This window comes from Oryctolagus cuniculus, chromosome X (assembly GCF_964237555.1).
Source record: "Oryctolagus cuniculus chromosome X, mOryCun1.1, whole genome shotgun sequence".
Taxonomy (NCBI): Eukaryota; Metazoa; Chordata; class Mammalia; order Lagomorpha; family Leporidae; genus Oryctolagus; species Oryctolagus cuniculus.
The window spans coordinates 4681394-4697091 of NC_091453.1; the positions used below are offsets into that span (position 1 = coordinate 4681394).

Sequence of the window (15698 nt, forward strand, 5' to 3'; positions counted from 1 at the left end):
TTTCCATATAGATAAGGATGAGTTTAAGAAAGGGGGACGAACAGGAGAAAACACTGTGAAAAGCCATGAGGTTAAAAAAACAGTGAAGCTTTAGAAGCAATATATAGTTATGAAAATTGTTTTTTGTAATAAGCAGATGAAGTTAAGACATGTGCTTAGTCTCCTGACAGAGAATGAGGAGAATATAACCTCTACAGAGAGAACAAGCTGAAACAAAGCAAAAAATGCAGAGCTGCCTAAGACAGGGAAGGAAGGTAAAGAAACCTAAGATGGAAGAAGTGAAGAACAAAATTGATGCAGGAGTTTTGAATAATTTAGTCAATAAATGCTTATGTATTAAATGTTTATTGAACACCTGTGTGCCTTCCGTTCTATGCACTCATGATGCAGATGTGAAAAAATTATGCAATTATGAAAATTTAAGTTCAGGTGCAGGAAAAATTTGAAATCCATATATATATGAAAGGTCTTCAAAAAGTTTATGAAAATGCTTACTATGTAAAAGCTATGCATAGATTTTGATTTTTTTTTCACCAAAATGAACTCATACTAATTTGTTATAACATGTTCCAACAAGATCTGTCAGGGAAATGCAGATCAAATCCAGCATGAGATAATCTCTCACCCCAGTTAGAATGGCTGTAGTCAAAAAGCTAAAAGACAAATACCACATGTTCTGTCTTACATGGAAGCTAGAAAAACAGTCAACCAGAATGTGGAATAGTGGTTATTAGAGGGTGGGAAAGATGGGAATGAGGAAGGAATAGGGAAAGGTTGGATAATGGGTACCAAAACACAGCTAAAAGAAATAAGTTCTACAGCACAATGGGGTGACTATAGTTCATAATGACCTATCGATTTTTTAAAAGATTTTATTTATTTCTTTGAAAGTCAGAGTTATCGGGGGGCTGGGATGTAGGAGGGAAGATCGATGGATCTTCCATCTACTGCTTCACTCCCCAAATAGCTACAGTGGCTGGGGCTGGGCCAGACTGAAGCCAGGAGCAAGGAGCTTCATCTGAGTCTCACATGGGTAGCAGGGGCCCAAGTACTTGGGCCATCTTCTACTGCTTTCTCAGGCCATTAGCAGGGAACTGGATCAGAAGTGGAGCAGCCGGGATACCAATTGGCACCTGTATGGGATGCGCATGTCACAGGCAGCTGCGGCCCAACCCGACTACACTACAACCAGTCCTACCTATCAATTTTTTTTTTTTTTTGACAGGCAGACTGGACAGTGAGAGAGAGAGAGAGAAAGGTCTTCCTTTTCCGTTGGTTCACCCTCCAATGGCTGCTGCAGTCGGGGTGCTGCGGCCAGTGCACCGCTCTGATCCAAAGCTAGGAGCCAGGTGCTTCTCCTGGTTTCCCATGTGGGTGCAGGGCCCAAGCACTTGGGCCATCCTCCACTGCACTCCCAGGCCATAGCAGAGAGCTGGCCTGGAAGAGGGGCAACCGGGACTAGAACCCGGGGTGCCGGCGCCGCAGGCAGAGGATTAGCCTAGTGAGCTGCGGCGCCGGCCCCTATCAATTTTTAATAAGTAAATATATAAGAGGAACTCAAAGATCCAAACAATGAAGTGATGATAAGGAGATGGAAATGTTGATTACCCCAATTTGATCCATACACATTATATATTCTTACTGAAATATCATACTATACCCTATAAATATGTCCCAATTGGGGTTGGGCATTTTTTATGGTATTTAAGGTGTTGTGTAGTACACTTGCCATCCCATATCGGAGTGCTGGGTTTGAGTCCTAGCTCTACTTCTGATCCATCTTCCTGCTAATGTGCACCCTAGGAAGCCAGTGGAGGTAGCTCAAGTATGTAGGTCCCTACTAACCCTGTGAAAGACCTGGATGGAACTCCTGGTTCCAGTGTGGTTCAGCCCTGGCTGTCGCTGGTATTTGGGGAGTCAATCAGTGGATGGAAGATCTCTCTTCCATTTAAATTTAAAAATTTAAAACAATTTTAATGTTTTGGAAATGTAATGTTTTTGAAATGCCAACTAACCTGATATTATATATATATGGATACTAAGTTGTTACACTGTACCCCATAAATACATACACTTAATAATTTAAAATAATTTTTAAATTGTGGTTTTAAAAATCATTTAATGAGGGGCCATCGCCATGGCTCACTTGGTTAATCCTCCGCCTGTGGTGCCGGCATCCCATATGGGCACCGGGTTCTAGTCCTGGTTGCTCCTCTTCCAGTCCAGCTCTCTGCTGTGGCCTAGGAGGGCAGTGGAGGATGGCCCAAGTGCTTGGGCCCTGCACCCGCATGGAAGACCAGGAGAAGCACCTGGCTCCTGGCTTCGGATCTGCGCAGCTCTGGCCGGAGCGGCCATTTGGGGAGTGAACCAATGGAAGGAAGACCTTTCTCTCTGTCTTTCTCTCTCACTGTCTAACTCTATCTGTCAAATAAATTTAAAAAATTCTTAAAAAAATTATTAAATGAGAGTGGATGTTGTTAAGTGGGTTAAGCCCCTGCTTGGGACCCCTGCATCCCGTATGAGTCCCGGCTTCAATTCAGAGCCAGTTCCCCGCTAACGTACATGCTGGGAAGCAACAGCTGATGGCTCAAGTACTTGAGTTCCTGCCATCCACATGGAAGACCCGGATGTAGTTCCTGGTTCCTGGTGTCAGCTGGGCCCAGCCCTGGCTTTTGTAGGCATCTGGGGAGTAAAAAAAGCAGGTAGAAGATCTCTCGCTCTCGCTCGCTCTGCTTTTCTAATTAATTAACTAAACATTCTAAATATTGCTTATGAAATAGCAAGTGAAATAAAAGCAACATACAACAAGATATAAAACAGATTGAGCATTTGTAATCCTGAAATCTGAAAGTTTTTCAACTTCAATGGTAGGTTCAAATTGTTTCAATTTGAGAGGATTCTGAATTTTGGAATTTTGCGATTGGGGATGCTCAAATAGTAAAGGCCATTTAAATGTTTCAAAATCCAGAAGACTCTAAAATCTGAAACACTTCTAATTCTAACCATTTTGAATAAAAGACACTCGTATTACTATTCTGAATTGAGAACAATTTATTGGAAAAAATATACCAAAATGTTAGCAAGAATTAGAGTAATATTTTTGATGTATTCTTTATATTCTCTATACCCTTTATGTTCTTTTTATATTTTCTGTAGTTATATTATTTTTATTAGCGATTTAAGTATAAGTGAAATGTTAAATTCTTCTAGCATCTACTGCCCTTAATTGAATGTGTTTTCTACTCAGCATCAAATAAATTTTATGTAGAAAATTTCATTTATTTATTCATTTCATTCTTCAAGTTAATACTATACAGAAACCATATTGAGAGAGCGCTGAGGAAAGAGACTCTATTCCCTGAAACACATCATACTCCCCCCTCCTTTGTGCTGTGAGCAAAGCAAGAGATTTGTCGTAGTTAGTTCTTGCAGTTATTCTGTAGGTACTATCTGTGTGCTGATATTATAGCTGATAATGTCCCAAGTTACTTGGAGTCAACAATTACTCCTTTTCAGTAATAAAGTAGTTACATCAGAAAGTACCTGGAAGACTGAATGTCTTTCAATCAGCAGATCCACAAATGTACAAATGAGTTGTAACCCAAACGTTTTCTGTATCCTGTAATTCTGTCTATTCCTCCTCGTTGTGTACTTGTTTTAGCGTGCCACAGAGGCATGTACCATTATCACATGCTAATCAAAAACTTATAAAAAGTTCAAAGAAAATGGAAATGCCAACTACCCTGTTTGATCATTACACATTGTATTCATGTAATGAAATATCACACCATGCCCCACAAAAATGTACAATAAAAATAATGGTAACAGATATGAAAGCTGATCTTTTGTCAGCGGGCAGAGGAGAACCAGAAATGGTTTGATTTACAGACATAGGCATCACTTTGTCTTAAAGCCCAATGATTCAGGGGCCAGTGCTGTGGCCTAGTGGGTTAACCTGTTGCCTGCAGCCCTGGCATTCCATATGGGCACTGGAGCTAGTCCCAGCTGCTCTGCTTCTGATCCAGCTCCCTGCTGGTGGCCTAGGAGAGCAGTGGAAGATGGCTGAAGTCCTTGGCCCCCTGCACCCACATGGGAGACCTGGAAGGAGCTCCTGGCTCCTGGCTTTGGTTTGGCCCAGCCCTGGCCATTGTGGCTATTTGGGGAGTGAACCAGTGGATGGAAGGCATTCTCTCTCTCCCTTTCCCCCTCCTCCTCCCCTCCCTCCCATGCTCTCCCTTCCACCCTCCCTTCCTCTCTCTACCTCTGCTTCTGCTTCTGCCTCTCCTGCTCTGTACCTGCCTTTCAAATAAATAAGTACATCTTTAACACACACACACACACACACACACACACATTGATTGAATGGTGTCTCTCGCCCCCTCCTTGCTCCTCCACCTCCCTCCCTTTCGTGCTCCCTTCCTTCCATGATTCCCTTTGCTTTTGAAAGGGCTTGGGAGAAGAGCTCATGCTCTAAGTAAGTTAATGATATATACCTTGTTGCTTATTGGCTGGTGTTGTGTGCAGTTTTAAAGTCTGTTTTGATGCAGGGACAATGTTTTATTTAAAGATTGAATCTGAAAGTATACCTACTTAGAGTAAAAAAAAAAAAAAAAAAAAAAAAAAAGCAGGCCTGAGTCATTCAGAAGCTTTCCATCTGATGTCTTAGCTTTGAAGATGCTATAATAATTACTTACTCCCAAAACATTTTTATTCATTTTATAGAGCAGTACTAGATATAACTTATTCAGCCTAGTAATAGTTAATTTGTAGCATTTCCATTTCCTTTCCTGCCCTTATTTGCTTCTCCCAACCAAGAAAAGAAAAATAAATGTCATTCTCGTTTAAAGTAGAATTCTGCTCCCGAACTATTTTTGTTAATTCAGATGAGATAAAGGCAGGAGGAAGGTGATTATTGGTGACAGAATGTTTATCTCACTTTGGATTTGGCAATAACCATGAATATCAGTAGGGTGAACTACTAGGTAGTGTTCGTTAGGAAAAGACAAGTGAAGCTGGAAAAGATTCTGCCACCAGCAACAAAGTGTTCCAGAAGCCCTTTCTTCGTCTTCGAAGCCCAATGAACATGTGTGTCATGCATACTCTGTTGTAATTTCTACTTTTTGCCTCCACCCTCTTCCCTTTTCCTTCCTTAACAATGTCTGCAGGATGGTAAGAATGCAAATTTTTGAACAAGAAATGAGAGGCTGGGGAGGAGGTTGATCTTTTATTTGTATTCTAGGTTCTTACTAGTTTGTCTTAGAATATACCTCCCAGGCAATTGGGATCCCCACTTGGAAAAACATTAGAGAATGACTCTTCTTCTGTTTCTTTTCCTTTGCAGGAAACACATGAAATTGTGGCAATTAAGAAATTCAAGGACAGTGAAGGTATATATATATATATACTTTCTCCTTCTTTATTAAGTTTTTGTAAATTGTGATAAAGGTGGGATCTACATGATTAGGCTATTTCTGAGATTGCAAAGTCACAGTCTTAAGAAATTGAATATACTATATTTATTGTCATGATTTGCTTTGCAACCAAGAAATGTTTCTTCTGTGTGAATCTTTTCAAATTTCTTGATATGTATTTCTTGTATGTTAAGGTATAATCAGTATTGGAAATCTTGCTCCCAAAGGCTGTGTAGAAAACCTGTTACTTGTGCTGTTTCTAAATATAAGTCAGATGAAAAAAGAAAAGTGATTTGAAGTAAATACTCTTCTGTGGTTCATACAAGAGTGTTGTGTGAAAGGTTCAGTATTGGTTACTGTGATCGCCAACTTCCAGGAACAGTCAGAAATACAAGGATAAGTGGTAGTCAGTATTGAGGGAGTGATTTTATATTCTGAATAACTCATTGGGAGAATGAAAGCTTTTCAAGAAGAAATATCATACTTGGAGGCCTTGGTCACACATACACCAAGGCCACTTCAAAAGTACTGTTAAAATTACCTTATGCTGGTCAAGAAAGCTTAAAATTAATCTTTTCAGTGGTTCATATTTTTAAAAAAACGATTTGAAAGGCAGAGTTACAGAGAGGCAGAGGCAGAGAGAGGTCTTCCATCTGCTGGTTCCCTCCCCAGATGGCCTCAATGGCCAGAGCTGGGCCAATTTGAAGCCAGGAGTCAGGAGCTTTCTCTGGGTCTCCCACGCAGGTAGAGGGGCCCAAGGGCTTGTTCCATCTTTTACTGATATCCCAGGCCATAGCAAAGAGATGTATTGGAAGAGGAGTAGCCAGGACTAGAACCGGCGCCCATATGGGATGCCAGCACTTCAGGCCAGGGCGTTAACCCAGTAAGCCACAGCGCCGGCCCCACCAATGTTTTTCAAATACCAGGCTGTAATGCATTGGTGGTGAAATCACCACCAATATTTGATGCCATAAGAAGCATTTATATAAATTTATATGAATAGGAGAGAATAGAAATTTAGTACCTTCCACTACTGCAATAAAGTAGTTTTTGACACACTTTTGCTTCAATTACATACTGTATGGTATGTGTGTGGACACTGGGTTAGGACATAACATTTCTACTATGGGTCTCTGTCCAAAAATGTTTGGAAAAAATGCTGCCTACAACTCATATAGGCCATGCAAAATTTCACAATTAGTTTCTCTACTTGGCTATCTTTGGGTGGATCTAAAAAATAAGCCACTGAAGGTGCCAGTGCTGTGACATAGCCAATTGGGGGGTGAACCATCGGATGGAAGACCTCTCTCTGCCTCTCCTCTCTCTGTGTAACTCTTTCAAATAAATAAATAAATCTTTAAAAAAAAGAAAAACAGTAGTGCAGGAGCAAGAGGTACCAGCATAGATAGCTTCAGCCTTCAGGTTTAATCAGAAGCATGAAAACAGCAGTGATAACCTACCTTCTTCAGCACACATTTTCTAAGAATTCTAAGATACCAGCTTCTAAATTTAAGATCAGTTTCATTGCCCTGACCTTAGATACTTAACACACATAAAGTAACACAAAGATCTGGCTAACAAAAAAGTCACAGGGTAGATAGGCTCAATAGTATTAGCAGCCATTGTGTGGGCGGCCTTAATGAAAGGCAATAAAAACAGCTTTTAGCTTGTTCTGGGGTGGGGGGGGGGGTACATTCTTCAAATGGTATATGAGATCTAACAACAAGCAGTAGGCCCAGGCCAACCCACTGTGAGACCATTGGAAATGAGCTGTTTGAGCAGTGACTTTGGACCAAAGACAGGTAGCCAAGAGACAATGATGATCTCCTTAAAAGAGTGGTTGCTACAGTAGATCAAAGTACCACCTTTGAATGCATGTAAAGATTTCTGGCTGTGCATTCATCTTGTAGGGCACACCAGCAAGCATCAGTTATCAACAGAAATAATAGTTGCGATTAAAGTTATAAAAAGGAGTGCAATCTAGGCCATGTATGCCATTGCTTTAAAAAAAAAAACCTGCCATATTCTTTATTATCTATAGTCTGTGCATACCAATTCTTTGCTTCCATTATATGGTGTTTTTGACCTGTGTCAGAGTGGTGGTCAGTAATGTGTTCATTGAATTTCAGTGAGCCCTAAGCCACGTGCTGTAAGAGCTATGAAGAAGGTTCAAGAAACTTTCGACCTGTTTGTAGAATTAAGACCTATAACTCAATAATGATCAGAATAGAGAACAGTAACTGAACGGAGATATGGAACTCATATCATTTTGAGGGGAGATTGTTTTTAGCTGTGGCATCTGGGAGGGTCTGAGTAGTCCAAACATGGAAATGATAATTCGCTGAGCTGACAAAACATTAATCTACTCTGCAGTCATCTCTGCCAAGCCATTATTGCTCACTGTCCTTCACAGGCATGCAGCTTTATCACCCACTGTACACCAGTGGATTAGTGTACACCTATGAATGCTGATAGAAGCTGCAGACATATCCAAGTATGCCTACACCTTGTAGTTCTAGTCATATTATAGGCCCACTTTCCCAGTTTCCAGTTTTCTCTCCATGAGCTAGTGCTCTGTTTTTTATCTCTACGCTTTTCCTCTTGCCAGAGTAAATAGATCTTGCTTAATAGAAAGAAAGGGTACATGCGTTGTGAACAACCCTTTTGGAGTATGAAGTATACATAGTCTCATACAGGTGAACATGTTCATTCAACTGCTATGTAAACCATTTAATTCTGAATCGATTTATTATCTCAATTTTCAGTCAGACCAATGATAGTAATAATAAAGAGTCAATATTCAGCCTAATGCTTAAGATAACAGTTAAGAAGCCTGTGTCCCACATCAGAGTACCTGGGTTCAATTTTAGCTGCGCTCCTGACTTCAGCTTCCCATCCGTGGGAAGCAACAGTGATGAAGTGGTTGGGTTCCTGCCATCTACGTGGGAGATATAGATTGAGTTCCCAGCTCGCAGCTCCAGCCCCAGTCGTTGTGGATATCTGGGGAGTGAACCAGCAGATAGGAACTGTCTATCTGTCTTTCTCTATCTCTGACTCTCAAATAAATAAAAGGTTTTAACAGAGTATCATGATGATATTGTCTTAATTGTTATATAGCTCTCTTTAATCTTTTTTACTCTAAAAATGTTCTTTTGATATGATAGTGATTATTCTAAATCCATTCCATAAAAATATCTGTGATGAAATAATCCTGTAAAAACATTATTAAACTGAAGTACAAACTGTATTTGATCTGACCCAAGTTCAAGCTAATCAAGTGTTTTATCACTGATGATATCAAGGAATAATTTGTGAGGGTATATATTAACTCCTGGTAGCTTTATTTATTTATTTATTTTTTGACAGGCAGAGTTAGACAGTGAGAGAGAGACAGAGAGAAAGGTCTTCCTTTTCCATTGGTTCACCCCCCAAATGGCTGCTACGGCCGGTGCTGCAACGATACAAAGCCAGGAGCCAGGTGCTTCTCCTGGTCTCCCATGTGAGTGCAGGGCCCAAGGACCTGGGCCATCCTCCACTGCACTCCCCGGCCACAGCAGAGAGCTGGACTGGAAGAGGGGCAACCGGGACAGAATCTGGCGCCCCAACCAGGACTAGAACCCGGTGTGCCAGCACCACAGGCAGAAGTGAGCCATGGCACCGGCCCTCCTGGTAGCTTTAAAGATTAGGGTAATGTCAAACCTTTTTGTTAAATTCATGTTTCCACAAATTTATATAAATGTTTTTGAAACTCTATTTTAAGGTAGGCCACAATTTTAGTTCAAGAGTTCTTTATTATCATCCCAGGATAATAGATCACTATTTAAAATGAGAACCAAAATTTCATAATAAATAAAAGATTATATTGGTACTTTAAGTTGGAAAAATGAAACTAGAATTATGAAAATAAGTTTACAGATAACAATTTATGTTATAATAGAAACTGTTATTTCTTACATGAAAGAATCAAGTGTTAATCTCTTTGCGAAGAAGAGCAATTTTTATACTAAAATTTTTACTGAATTTTTATACTAAAATTGTAGGTCAATGAATGACTTCCACACTAAAAAGAGAGTTAATTCAAAAATACACAAAATTCTTCATCAGTTTTCTTCTCATTTTTAATATTCTTATCTTTCTGGCTTCATCTTTTCCAGGTTGTTTTTTTTTTTTTCTTAGATTGTTAGCTAATATTACTGTCATATCATTTGTCAGGGTATTTACCTATGATTCTTCCTGCTGGGGATAAAAACTGTTAGGGGTTGGTGTGGCGTGGGAAAAGCTGCCGCCTGCAATGCTGGCGTCCCATATGGGTACCAGTTTGTGTCCCAGCTGCTCCATTTTCGATCCAGCTTCCTGCTGACATGCCTGGAAAAGCAGAAGAAGATGGCCCAAGTGTTGGGCCCCTGCCACCCATGTGGGAGACTGTGAAGAAGCTTCTGGCTTTGGCCTGACCCAGTCCTGGCTATTGCAGCCATTTGGGAAATGAACCAATGGATGGAGGATCAATATCTTTCTCACCCTCTCCCCCTCCCTCTCCCCCTCCCCCTCCCCCACCTCCCCCCTTCTTTTATAACTCTGACTTTCAAATAAATGAATAAATAAATAAATCTTCCAACAAAAAACCTGCTGTTAAAAGGTAGCATGACGGATTTTTACCTGAGCTTACTTAGTTAATTTTTTCCTGTTCTGATGACTTCTGCTTGTGATGCTTCATTGTAAATTTGAAGTGTCAGATAATTATTTTTTAAATGTTTATTTATTTATTTGAAAGTCAGAGTTACAGAAAGAGAAGGGGGTGGGGAGGGAGAGAAAAGTTAATTCCCCAGATGTTTGCAACAGCTAAGGATGGGCCAGGCCAAAGCCAGGAGCCAGGAATTCTATCTGGGTCTCCCAGGTGGGTAGCAGGAATGTTAGTCCCAAGTACTTGGGCCATCACCTGCTGCCTCCCAGTGTGTGCATTATCAGGAAGCTGGGTGGAAAGTGGAGACAGGACATAATCTAAGCACACTGATAAGGGATGCAGGCATCCTAAGCAACAGCCTAACTTCTGTGCCACAATGCCTGCCCCTCAGATAATTCTTAATGTTACCCTGAATGATGGTATTATGTCTGTTTTTTTTTTTTTTTTTTAAGATTTATTTATTTATCTGTAAGTCAGAGTTATACAGAGAAAGAAGGAGAGGCGCGGGGTGGGGAGGCTTACCATCTGCTGGTTCACTCCCCAGTTGGCTGCAACGGCTGGAGCTGCACTGATCTGAAGCTGGGAGGCAGGAGCTTCCTCTGGGTCTCCCACATGGGTGCAGGGGCCCAAGGACTTGGGCCATCTTCTACTGCTTTCCCAGGTCATAGCAGAGAGCTAGATCGGAAATGGAGCAGCCAGGACTTGAACCAGCGCCCATATGGGATGCCGGCACTGCAGGCAGTGGCTTTACCCACTATGTCACAGCACTGGCTCGGTATTATGTCTATTAATGTAGGTTTCCAAAGAGAAATGTTGACTAGTTAATATATAACCCATTAGAAGTCTTCATTGAATTAATTCTGCTTATTATTTGGATTTTCTGGAGAGAAAAAATGACTATAGACTATAGAGATACTAGAGATTAGTTAACATTTTCAAGACTACATATAGTTATAAACTTAGCCTACTTCTCTTACTCTTCCTGTAACTGCAATCTTGTACAGTGAAATCTGATGTTTAGATGATAATCTATCACCATTGAATCATTCACATGCATATGTGTATAAATGAGTGGTGTCTTCAAATTTTTTTAAACTGTTGGTTTTTTATTTTAGAGGCAGAGTTACAGAGACAGATGGAGACACACACACACACACACACACACACACACAGAGATACCAATTTTCCATCTGCTGGTTCACTCCCCAAATGGCCACAATGGCCAGGACTGGACCAAGCTAATTCCAGGAGTGTGGAACTCCATCCAGGTCTCCACATGGATAGCAAGGGTCCAAGTTCTTGGGCCATCTTTCACTGTTTTCCCAGGCACATTAGCAGGGAGCTGTATTGGAAATGGAGCAGGTGGGATTCAAACCAGTGCTCATGTGGAATGCTGGTATTGCAGGCAGAGGTTTAATTCACTGTACTACAATCCTGGTCCCTGTCTTCAAATTTTAGAAAATTTTTAGTATTTTTTGAAAGGTGAAATAGAGAGAGATCAATCTCCTGTCTACTGGTTCACTCCCTAAATGCCCACAATAGCCAGGACTGGACCAGGCCAAAGCCAGGAGTCTGGAGCTCAATCCCAGTCTTCCAGGTAGGTGGCAGGAAGCTGAGTTCTTGAGGCATCTGTTGCTAACTCCTAGGGTGTGCATTAGCATGAAGTTGGTACTCAACTCCAGGCATTCTGATCCAGGATGCAGTTGTCCCAGGTAGCATCTTTTTTTTTTTTTTTTTTTTTTTTTTTGACAGAGTGGACAGTGAGAGAGAGAGACAGAGAAAGGTCTTCCTTTTGCCATTGGTTCACCCTCCAATGGCCGCCGCGGTCGGCGCGCTGCAGCCGGTGCACCACGCTGATCCGAAGCAAGGAGCCAGGTGCTGTTCCTGATCTCCCATGCAGGTGCAGGGCCCAAGCACTTGGGCCATCCTCCACTGCACTCCCAGGCCACAGCAGAGAGCTGGCCTGGAAGAGGGACAACCGGGACAGAATCTGGCGCCCCGACCGGGACTAGAACCGGTGTGCCGGCGCCGCAAGGCGGAGGATTAGCCTATTGAGCCACAGCGCCGGCCCCAAGTAGCATCTTAACCACTATGGCAAATGCCTACCTCCCCGCCCCCATACCCCACACCCATTTTCAGTTTATTAAATAATACAAGATCACTGATTTAGACTAGACAGCTTTGGACGAGCAAGAATTAAAAATATAATTTGTTCAACTTTTACTTTAAGAGAGCCTGTGATCTAGAATTTGTTTGATATACATTTGGATCTTCCTAAGTATCTTTGGGCTTTTTAGTCTCTCCTTGAATGTACAGATGGTGAAATGAGGAGAGTTCCTCCCCACTTGTCACAGCTGTGCAGCAGTCCAGTGTAAGATGGAATTTAGGTTGTGTCTCTGTTTTTATATGAAAATTGCTCGCATTTCCTGTCTGCTGTTGCTTATATTTTCTATAAATAAATATTTTTCTGTTGGAATGAGCATATTTGCTCTTAATTATTAGAAAATGCTTAATTGATTATCTCTGCTTTCCTCCAAATTACTTCATTTTTGTTTTTTCCCAGACCCTAGAAAGCTCTAGACTGATTTCTGGATCCGAAGTCCTCTGGTCTCCTATTTTGTACAACACAAGAGTGCATAATATTGAGTCCTTAAAGTTAAGAGTCTGATTTCTCTGTAAGAGAAGCCTTAAAAGAAAACTTCCGACCCTTGATTAAATGAGGAACTCAATTAACAGACTTGAGCATTCTGGCCAGTCATGACTTCACCGTGCTTCCTTTTTATGTCCAAAACAGATCTCAGACTTCAGGAATTCTTCTAGGATTTATTGAGTTTCCATTGTGCTTTTACTTGTCCCTCATCTCTGAAAATTGAAGGGGCCTCTTCTTTGTTGGCTTATATAACAGTAGCACAGCCTTCAAGCCTCTCTGGCCACATTAATTATCCTGCTGTTGATGTTCCTCCTTCATTCAGGACAGCCAGACTCAAACATGGTACGCCCATGGTTTTGTATAAGGATGAATTGACTTTTTTAGTATATCTGTTTAAAGGTCCATTTGGGGGAGTCTCTTTGGCTATACAAAAATGGCAGGTTTGTGATTTCATAAAGTAGGTTACAGCTATTCCTGGATTTCTTTTCTAAGCCCACAGTCCTTTAAAAATAGTGTTATAATAGAGTTTCTATGTATCTTTAGATTTTTTTTCTTTTTTTCATCACTTATCTTTGCATTTCTTTGGCTCCTGTGATCTGTCATCTTCAGTATTGTTCTGTTTATTTTAATGGATTTCTCTATTTAATTCTACTTGCTGGTAAACTTAGAAGTAGGTTGGGTTTTTGTTTCTTTTTGCTTAACATTCCTTTTTTGCTCTTCCATTTAGTCCTCTCTTGATGGTGTGTGTGTGTGTGTGTGTTTATCTGCACATAACTTCGTCACAGTTGCTTTTGCATTCAGGTGAACCCCCTCAGAGTCGTGACTGGTGACAAAGTTGGTCGGCATGCATGTAAGCAGGTGCCACGTAGAAGTACTAACTCTTTAAAAAAGAAAAAAAGATTTATTTATTTATTTATTTGAAAGAGGGAGAGACACAGAGAGATCTTTCATCTGCTGGTTCACTTCCCAGATGACTGTGACAGCCAGAGCTGGGCCAGGCCAAAGCTAGGAGCCAGGAGCTTTTTCCAGGTCTCCCATGTAGGTGGCAGGAGCCCAAACATTTGGGCCATCTTCTGCTGCTTTCCCAGGCCAGTAGCATGGAGCTGGATCAGAAGCAGAGTAGCCAGGATGTGAACCAGCACCCATATGGGATGCCGGCATTGCAGGCGGTAGCTTTACCCACTATAACACAATATTGATTCCAGAAGTACTGACTCTTAGAGCTGGAAGAGACTTTCAGGATTATCCAGTATAATCCCACCCCCAATTTACAGATGACAAACCCAAGGCCCGAAATTGCACAACTGGTATGTTGTGCAATTGAAATGTAACTGAGACTATTCTCTTCAGTTGTACTGTGCTGCTTGGCCAGTTAGCTAAATAGTAGCAGAGTCTAGACTTGAACCTGGGGGTTGTGACTCACTCTCCAAAGTGCTGTTTTCCCTATATTCTACTCAGGCTATGAGGTAGAGTGTGAAAGTTGTTTATCCTTGAGGCCGGCTCTGTGGCGCAGCAGGTTGACGCCCTGGCCTGACGCGCCAGCATCCCATATGGGCACCAGTTCTGGTCCCAGCTGCTCCTCTTCTGATCCAGCTCTCTGCTATGGCCTGGGAAAGCAGTAGAAGATGGCCCAAGTCCTTGGGCCCTGGCACCCATGTGGGAGACCTGGAAGAAGCTCCTGGCTCCTGGCTTCGGATTGGCACGGCTCCGGCCTTTACGACCAGTTGAGGAGTGAACCAGCAGATGGTGGACCTCTCTCTCTCTCCCCCACTCTCCCCCACCCTCCCTCCCTTCCTCCCTTCCTCCCTTCCTCTCTCCCTCTCTCCCTCTCCTCTCTCAGTGTAACTTTGACTTTCAAATAAATAAATATTTTAAAAAAAAAGTTGCTTATCCTTTCAAGACTTAATTTCTTCATTTATAAACTGGAGGCGCTATCCAAGGTAAAGAATCCATAGAGTCTTTCAGCTGGAAGATAGTGATTTTTTTTTTTTTTTGACAGGCAGAGTGGACAGTGAGAGAGAGAGACAGAGAGAAAGGTCTTCCTTTTGCCATTGGTTCACCCTCCAATGGCCGCTGCGGTTGGCGCGCTGCAGCCGGCGCACCGCGCTGATCCAATGGCAGGAGCCAGGAGCCAGGTGCTTTTCCTGGTCTCCCATGGGGTGCAGGGCCCAAGCACCTGGGCCATCCTCCACTGCACTCCCTGGCCACAGCAGAGAGCTGGCCTGGAAGAGGGACAACCAGGACAGAATCCGGCGCCCCGACCGGGACTAGAACCTGGTGTGCCGGCGCCGCTAGGCGGAGGATTAGCCTAGTGAGCCGCGGTGCCGGCCAGATAGTGATTTTTGTGCTCCTTCAGTGGACTGTGCTACTAAATGACTTTTAAAAATTCCCTCACTGACATGCTTTGCTACTTTCTGAACCTCTGCAGAAAAAAGCCTGTAGAAGTGGAGTATGCGTTCCTTTCCCCCATCATCTAATTGTTTAGTGCTGCAATTTTCATCATAAAGTGCAGGGCAGGCCAGGAACCTTAAATGTACTTAGAGAAACAAAATTATCTGATGTATCAAGTAATGAAGAGTGCACATTTTGCTTGCACTTAGGAAATTAATAGCTCTACTTATTACAGCTTTAATATTCGGTGCTTACTGTAACTTTTTAACACCTGTGAGTAGCCTAAGTAGAGACTTCATTTTCTAAAGAGGCTGCTGAAATGAGACTGTTTGGGCTCTAAATGGTTGGTGGTTTTGTGTGCTTCTCTCTGAAAGCTCATTTTATTTTCTCTCTGTAACCATTGTTAAGTGGAGTCAGTATGGAGTTGAATGATATATACAGAACAAAATACAAAAGTTCCATAAGCTTTAGGCTTATAATCAATGCAATTTTTATCAAAAGAAATAATGGATTATTAGATTCAGAAAAGGCCATAGGATTGGGAGGAAATGAGAGGGGTTATTTA

General features: G+C 41.8%; 1 protein-coding gene across 14 annotated transcripts in view; it reads left to right on the top strand.

The window, feature by feature from the left end:
• CDKL5 (cyclin dependent kinase like 5) overlaps positions 1-15698 on the top strand; it is a 221810-nt gene that overhangs the window by 121401 nt on the left and 84711 nt on the right. For 13 of the 14 annotated variants that reach the window (XM_070067272.1, XM_070067277.1, XM_070067275.1 and 10 more), the window contains one exon: positions 5342-5387. The exons of the other annotated variant lie outside the window; for it this stretch is intronic. In XM_070067272.1, the coding sequence (XP_069923373.1) occupies positions 5342-5387 (46 nt within the window). The remainder of the gene's footprint in view (positions 1-5341; positions 5388-15698) is intronic. 14 annotated transcript variants of the gene reach the window in all.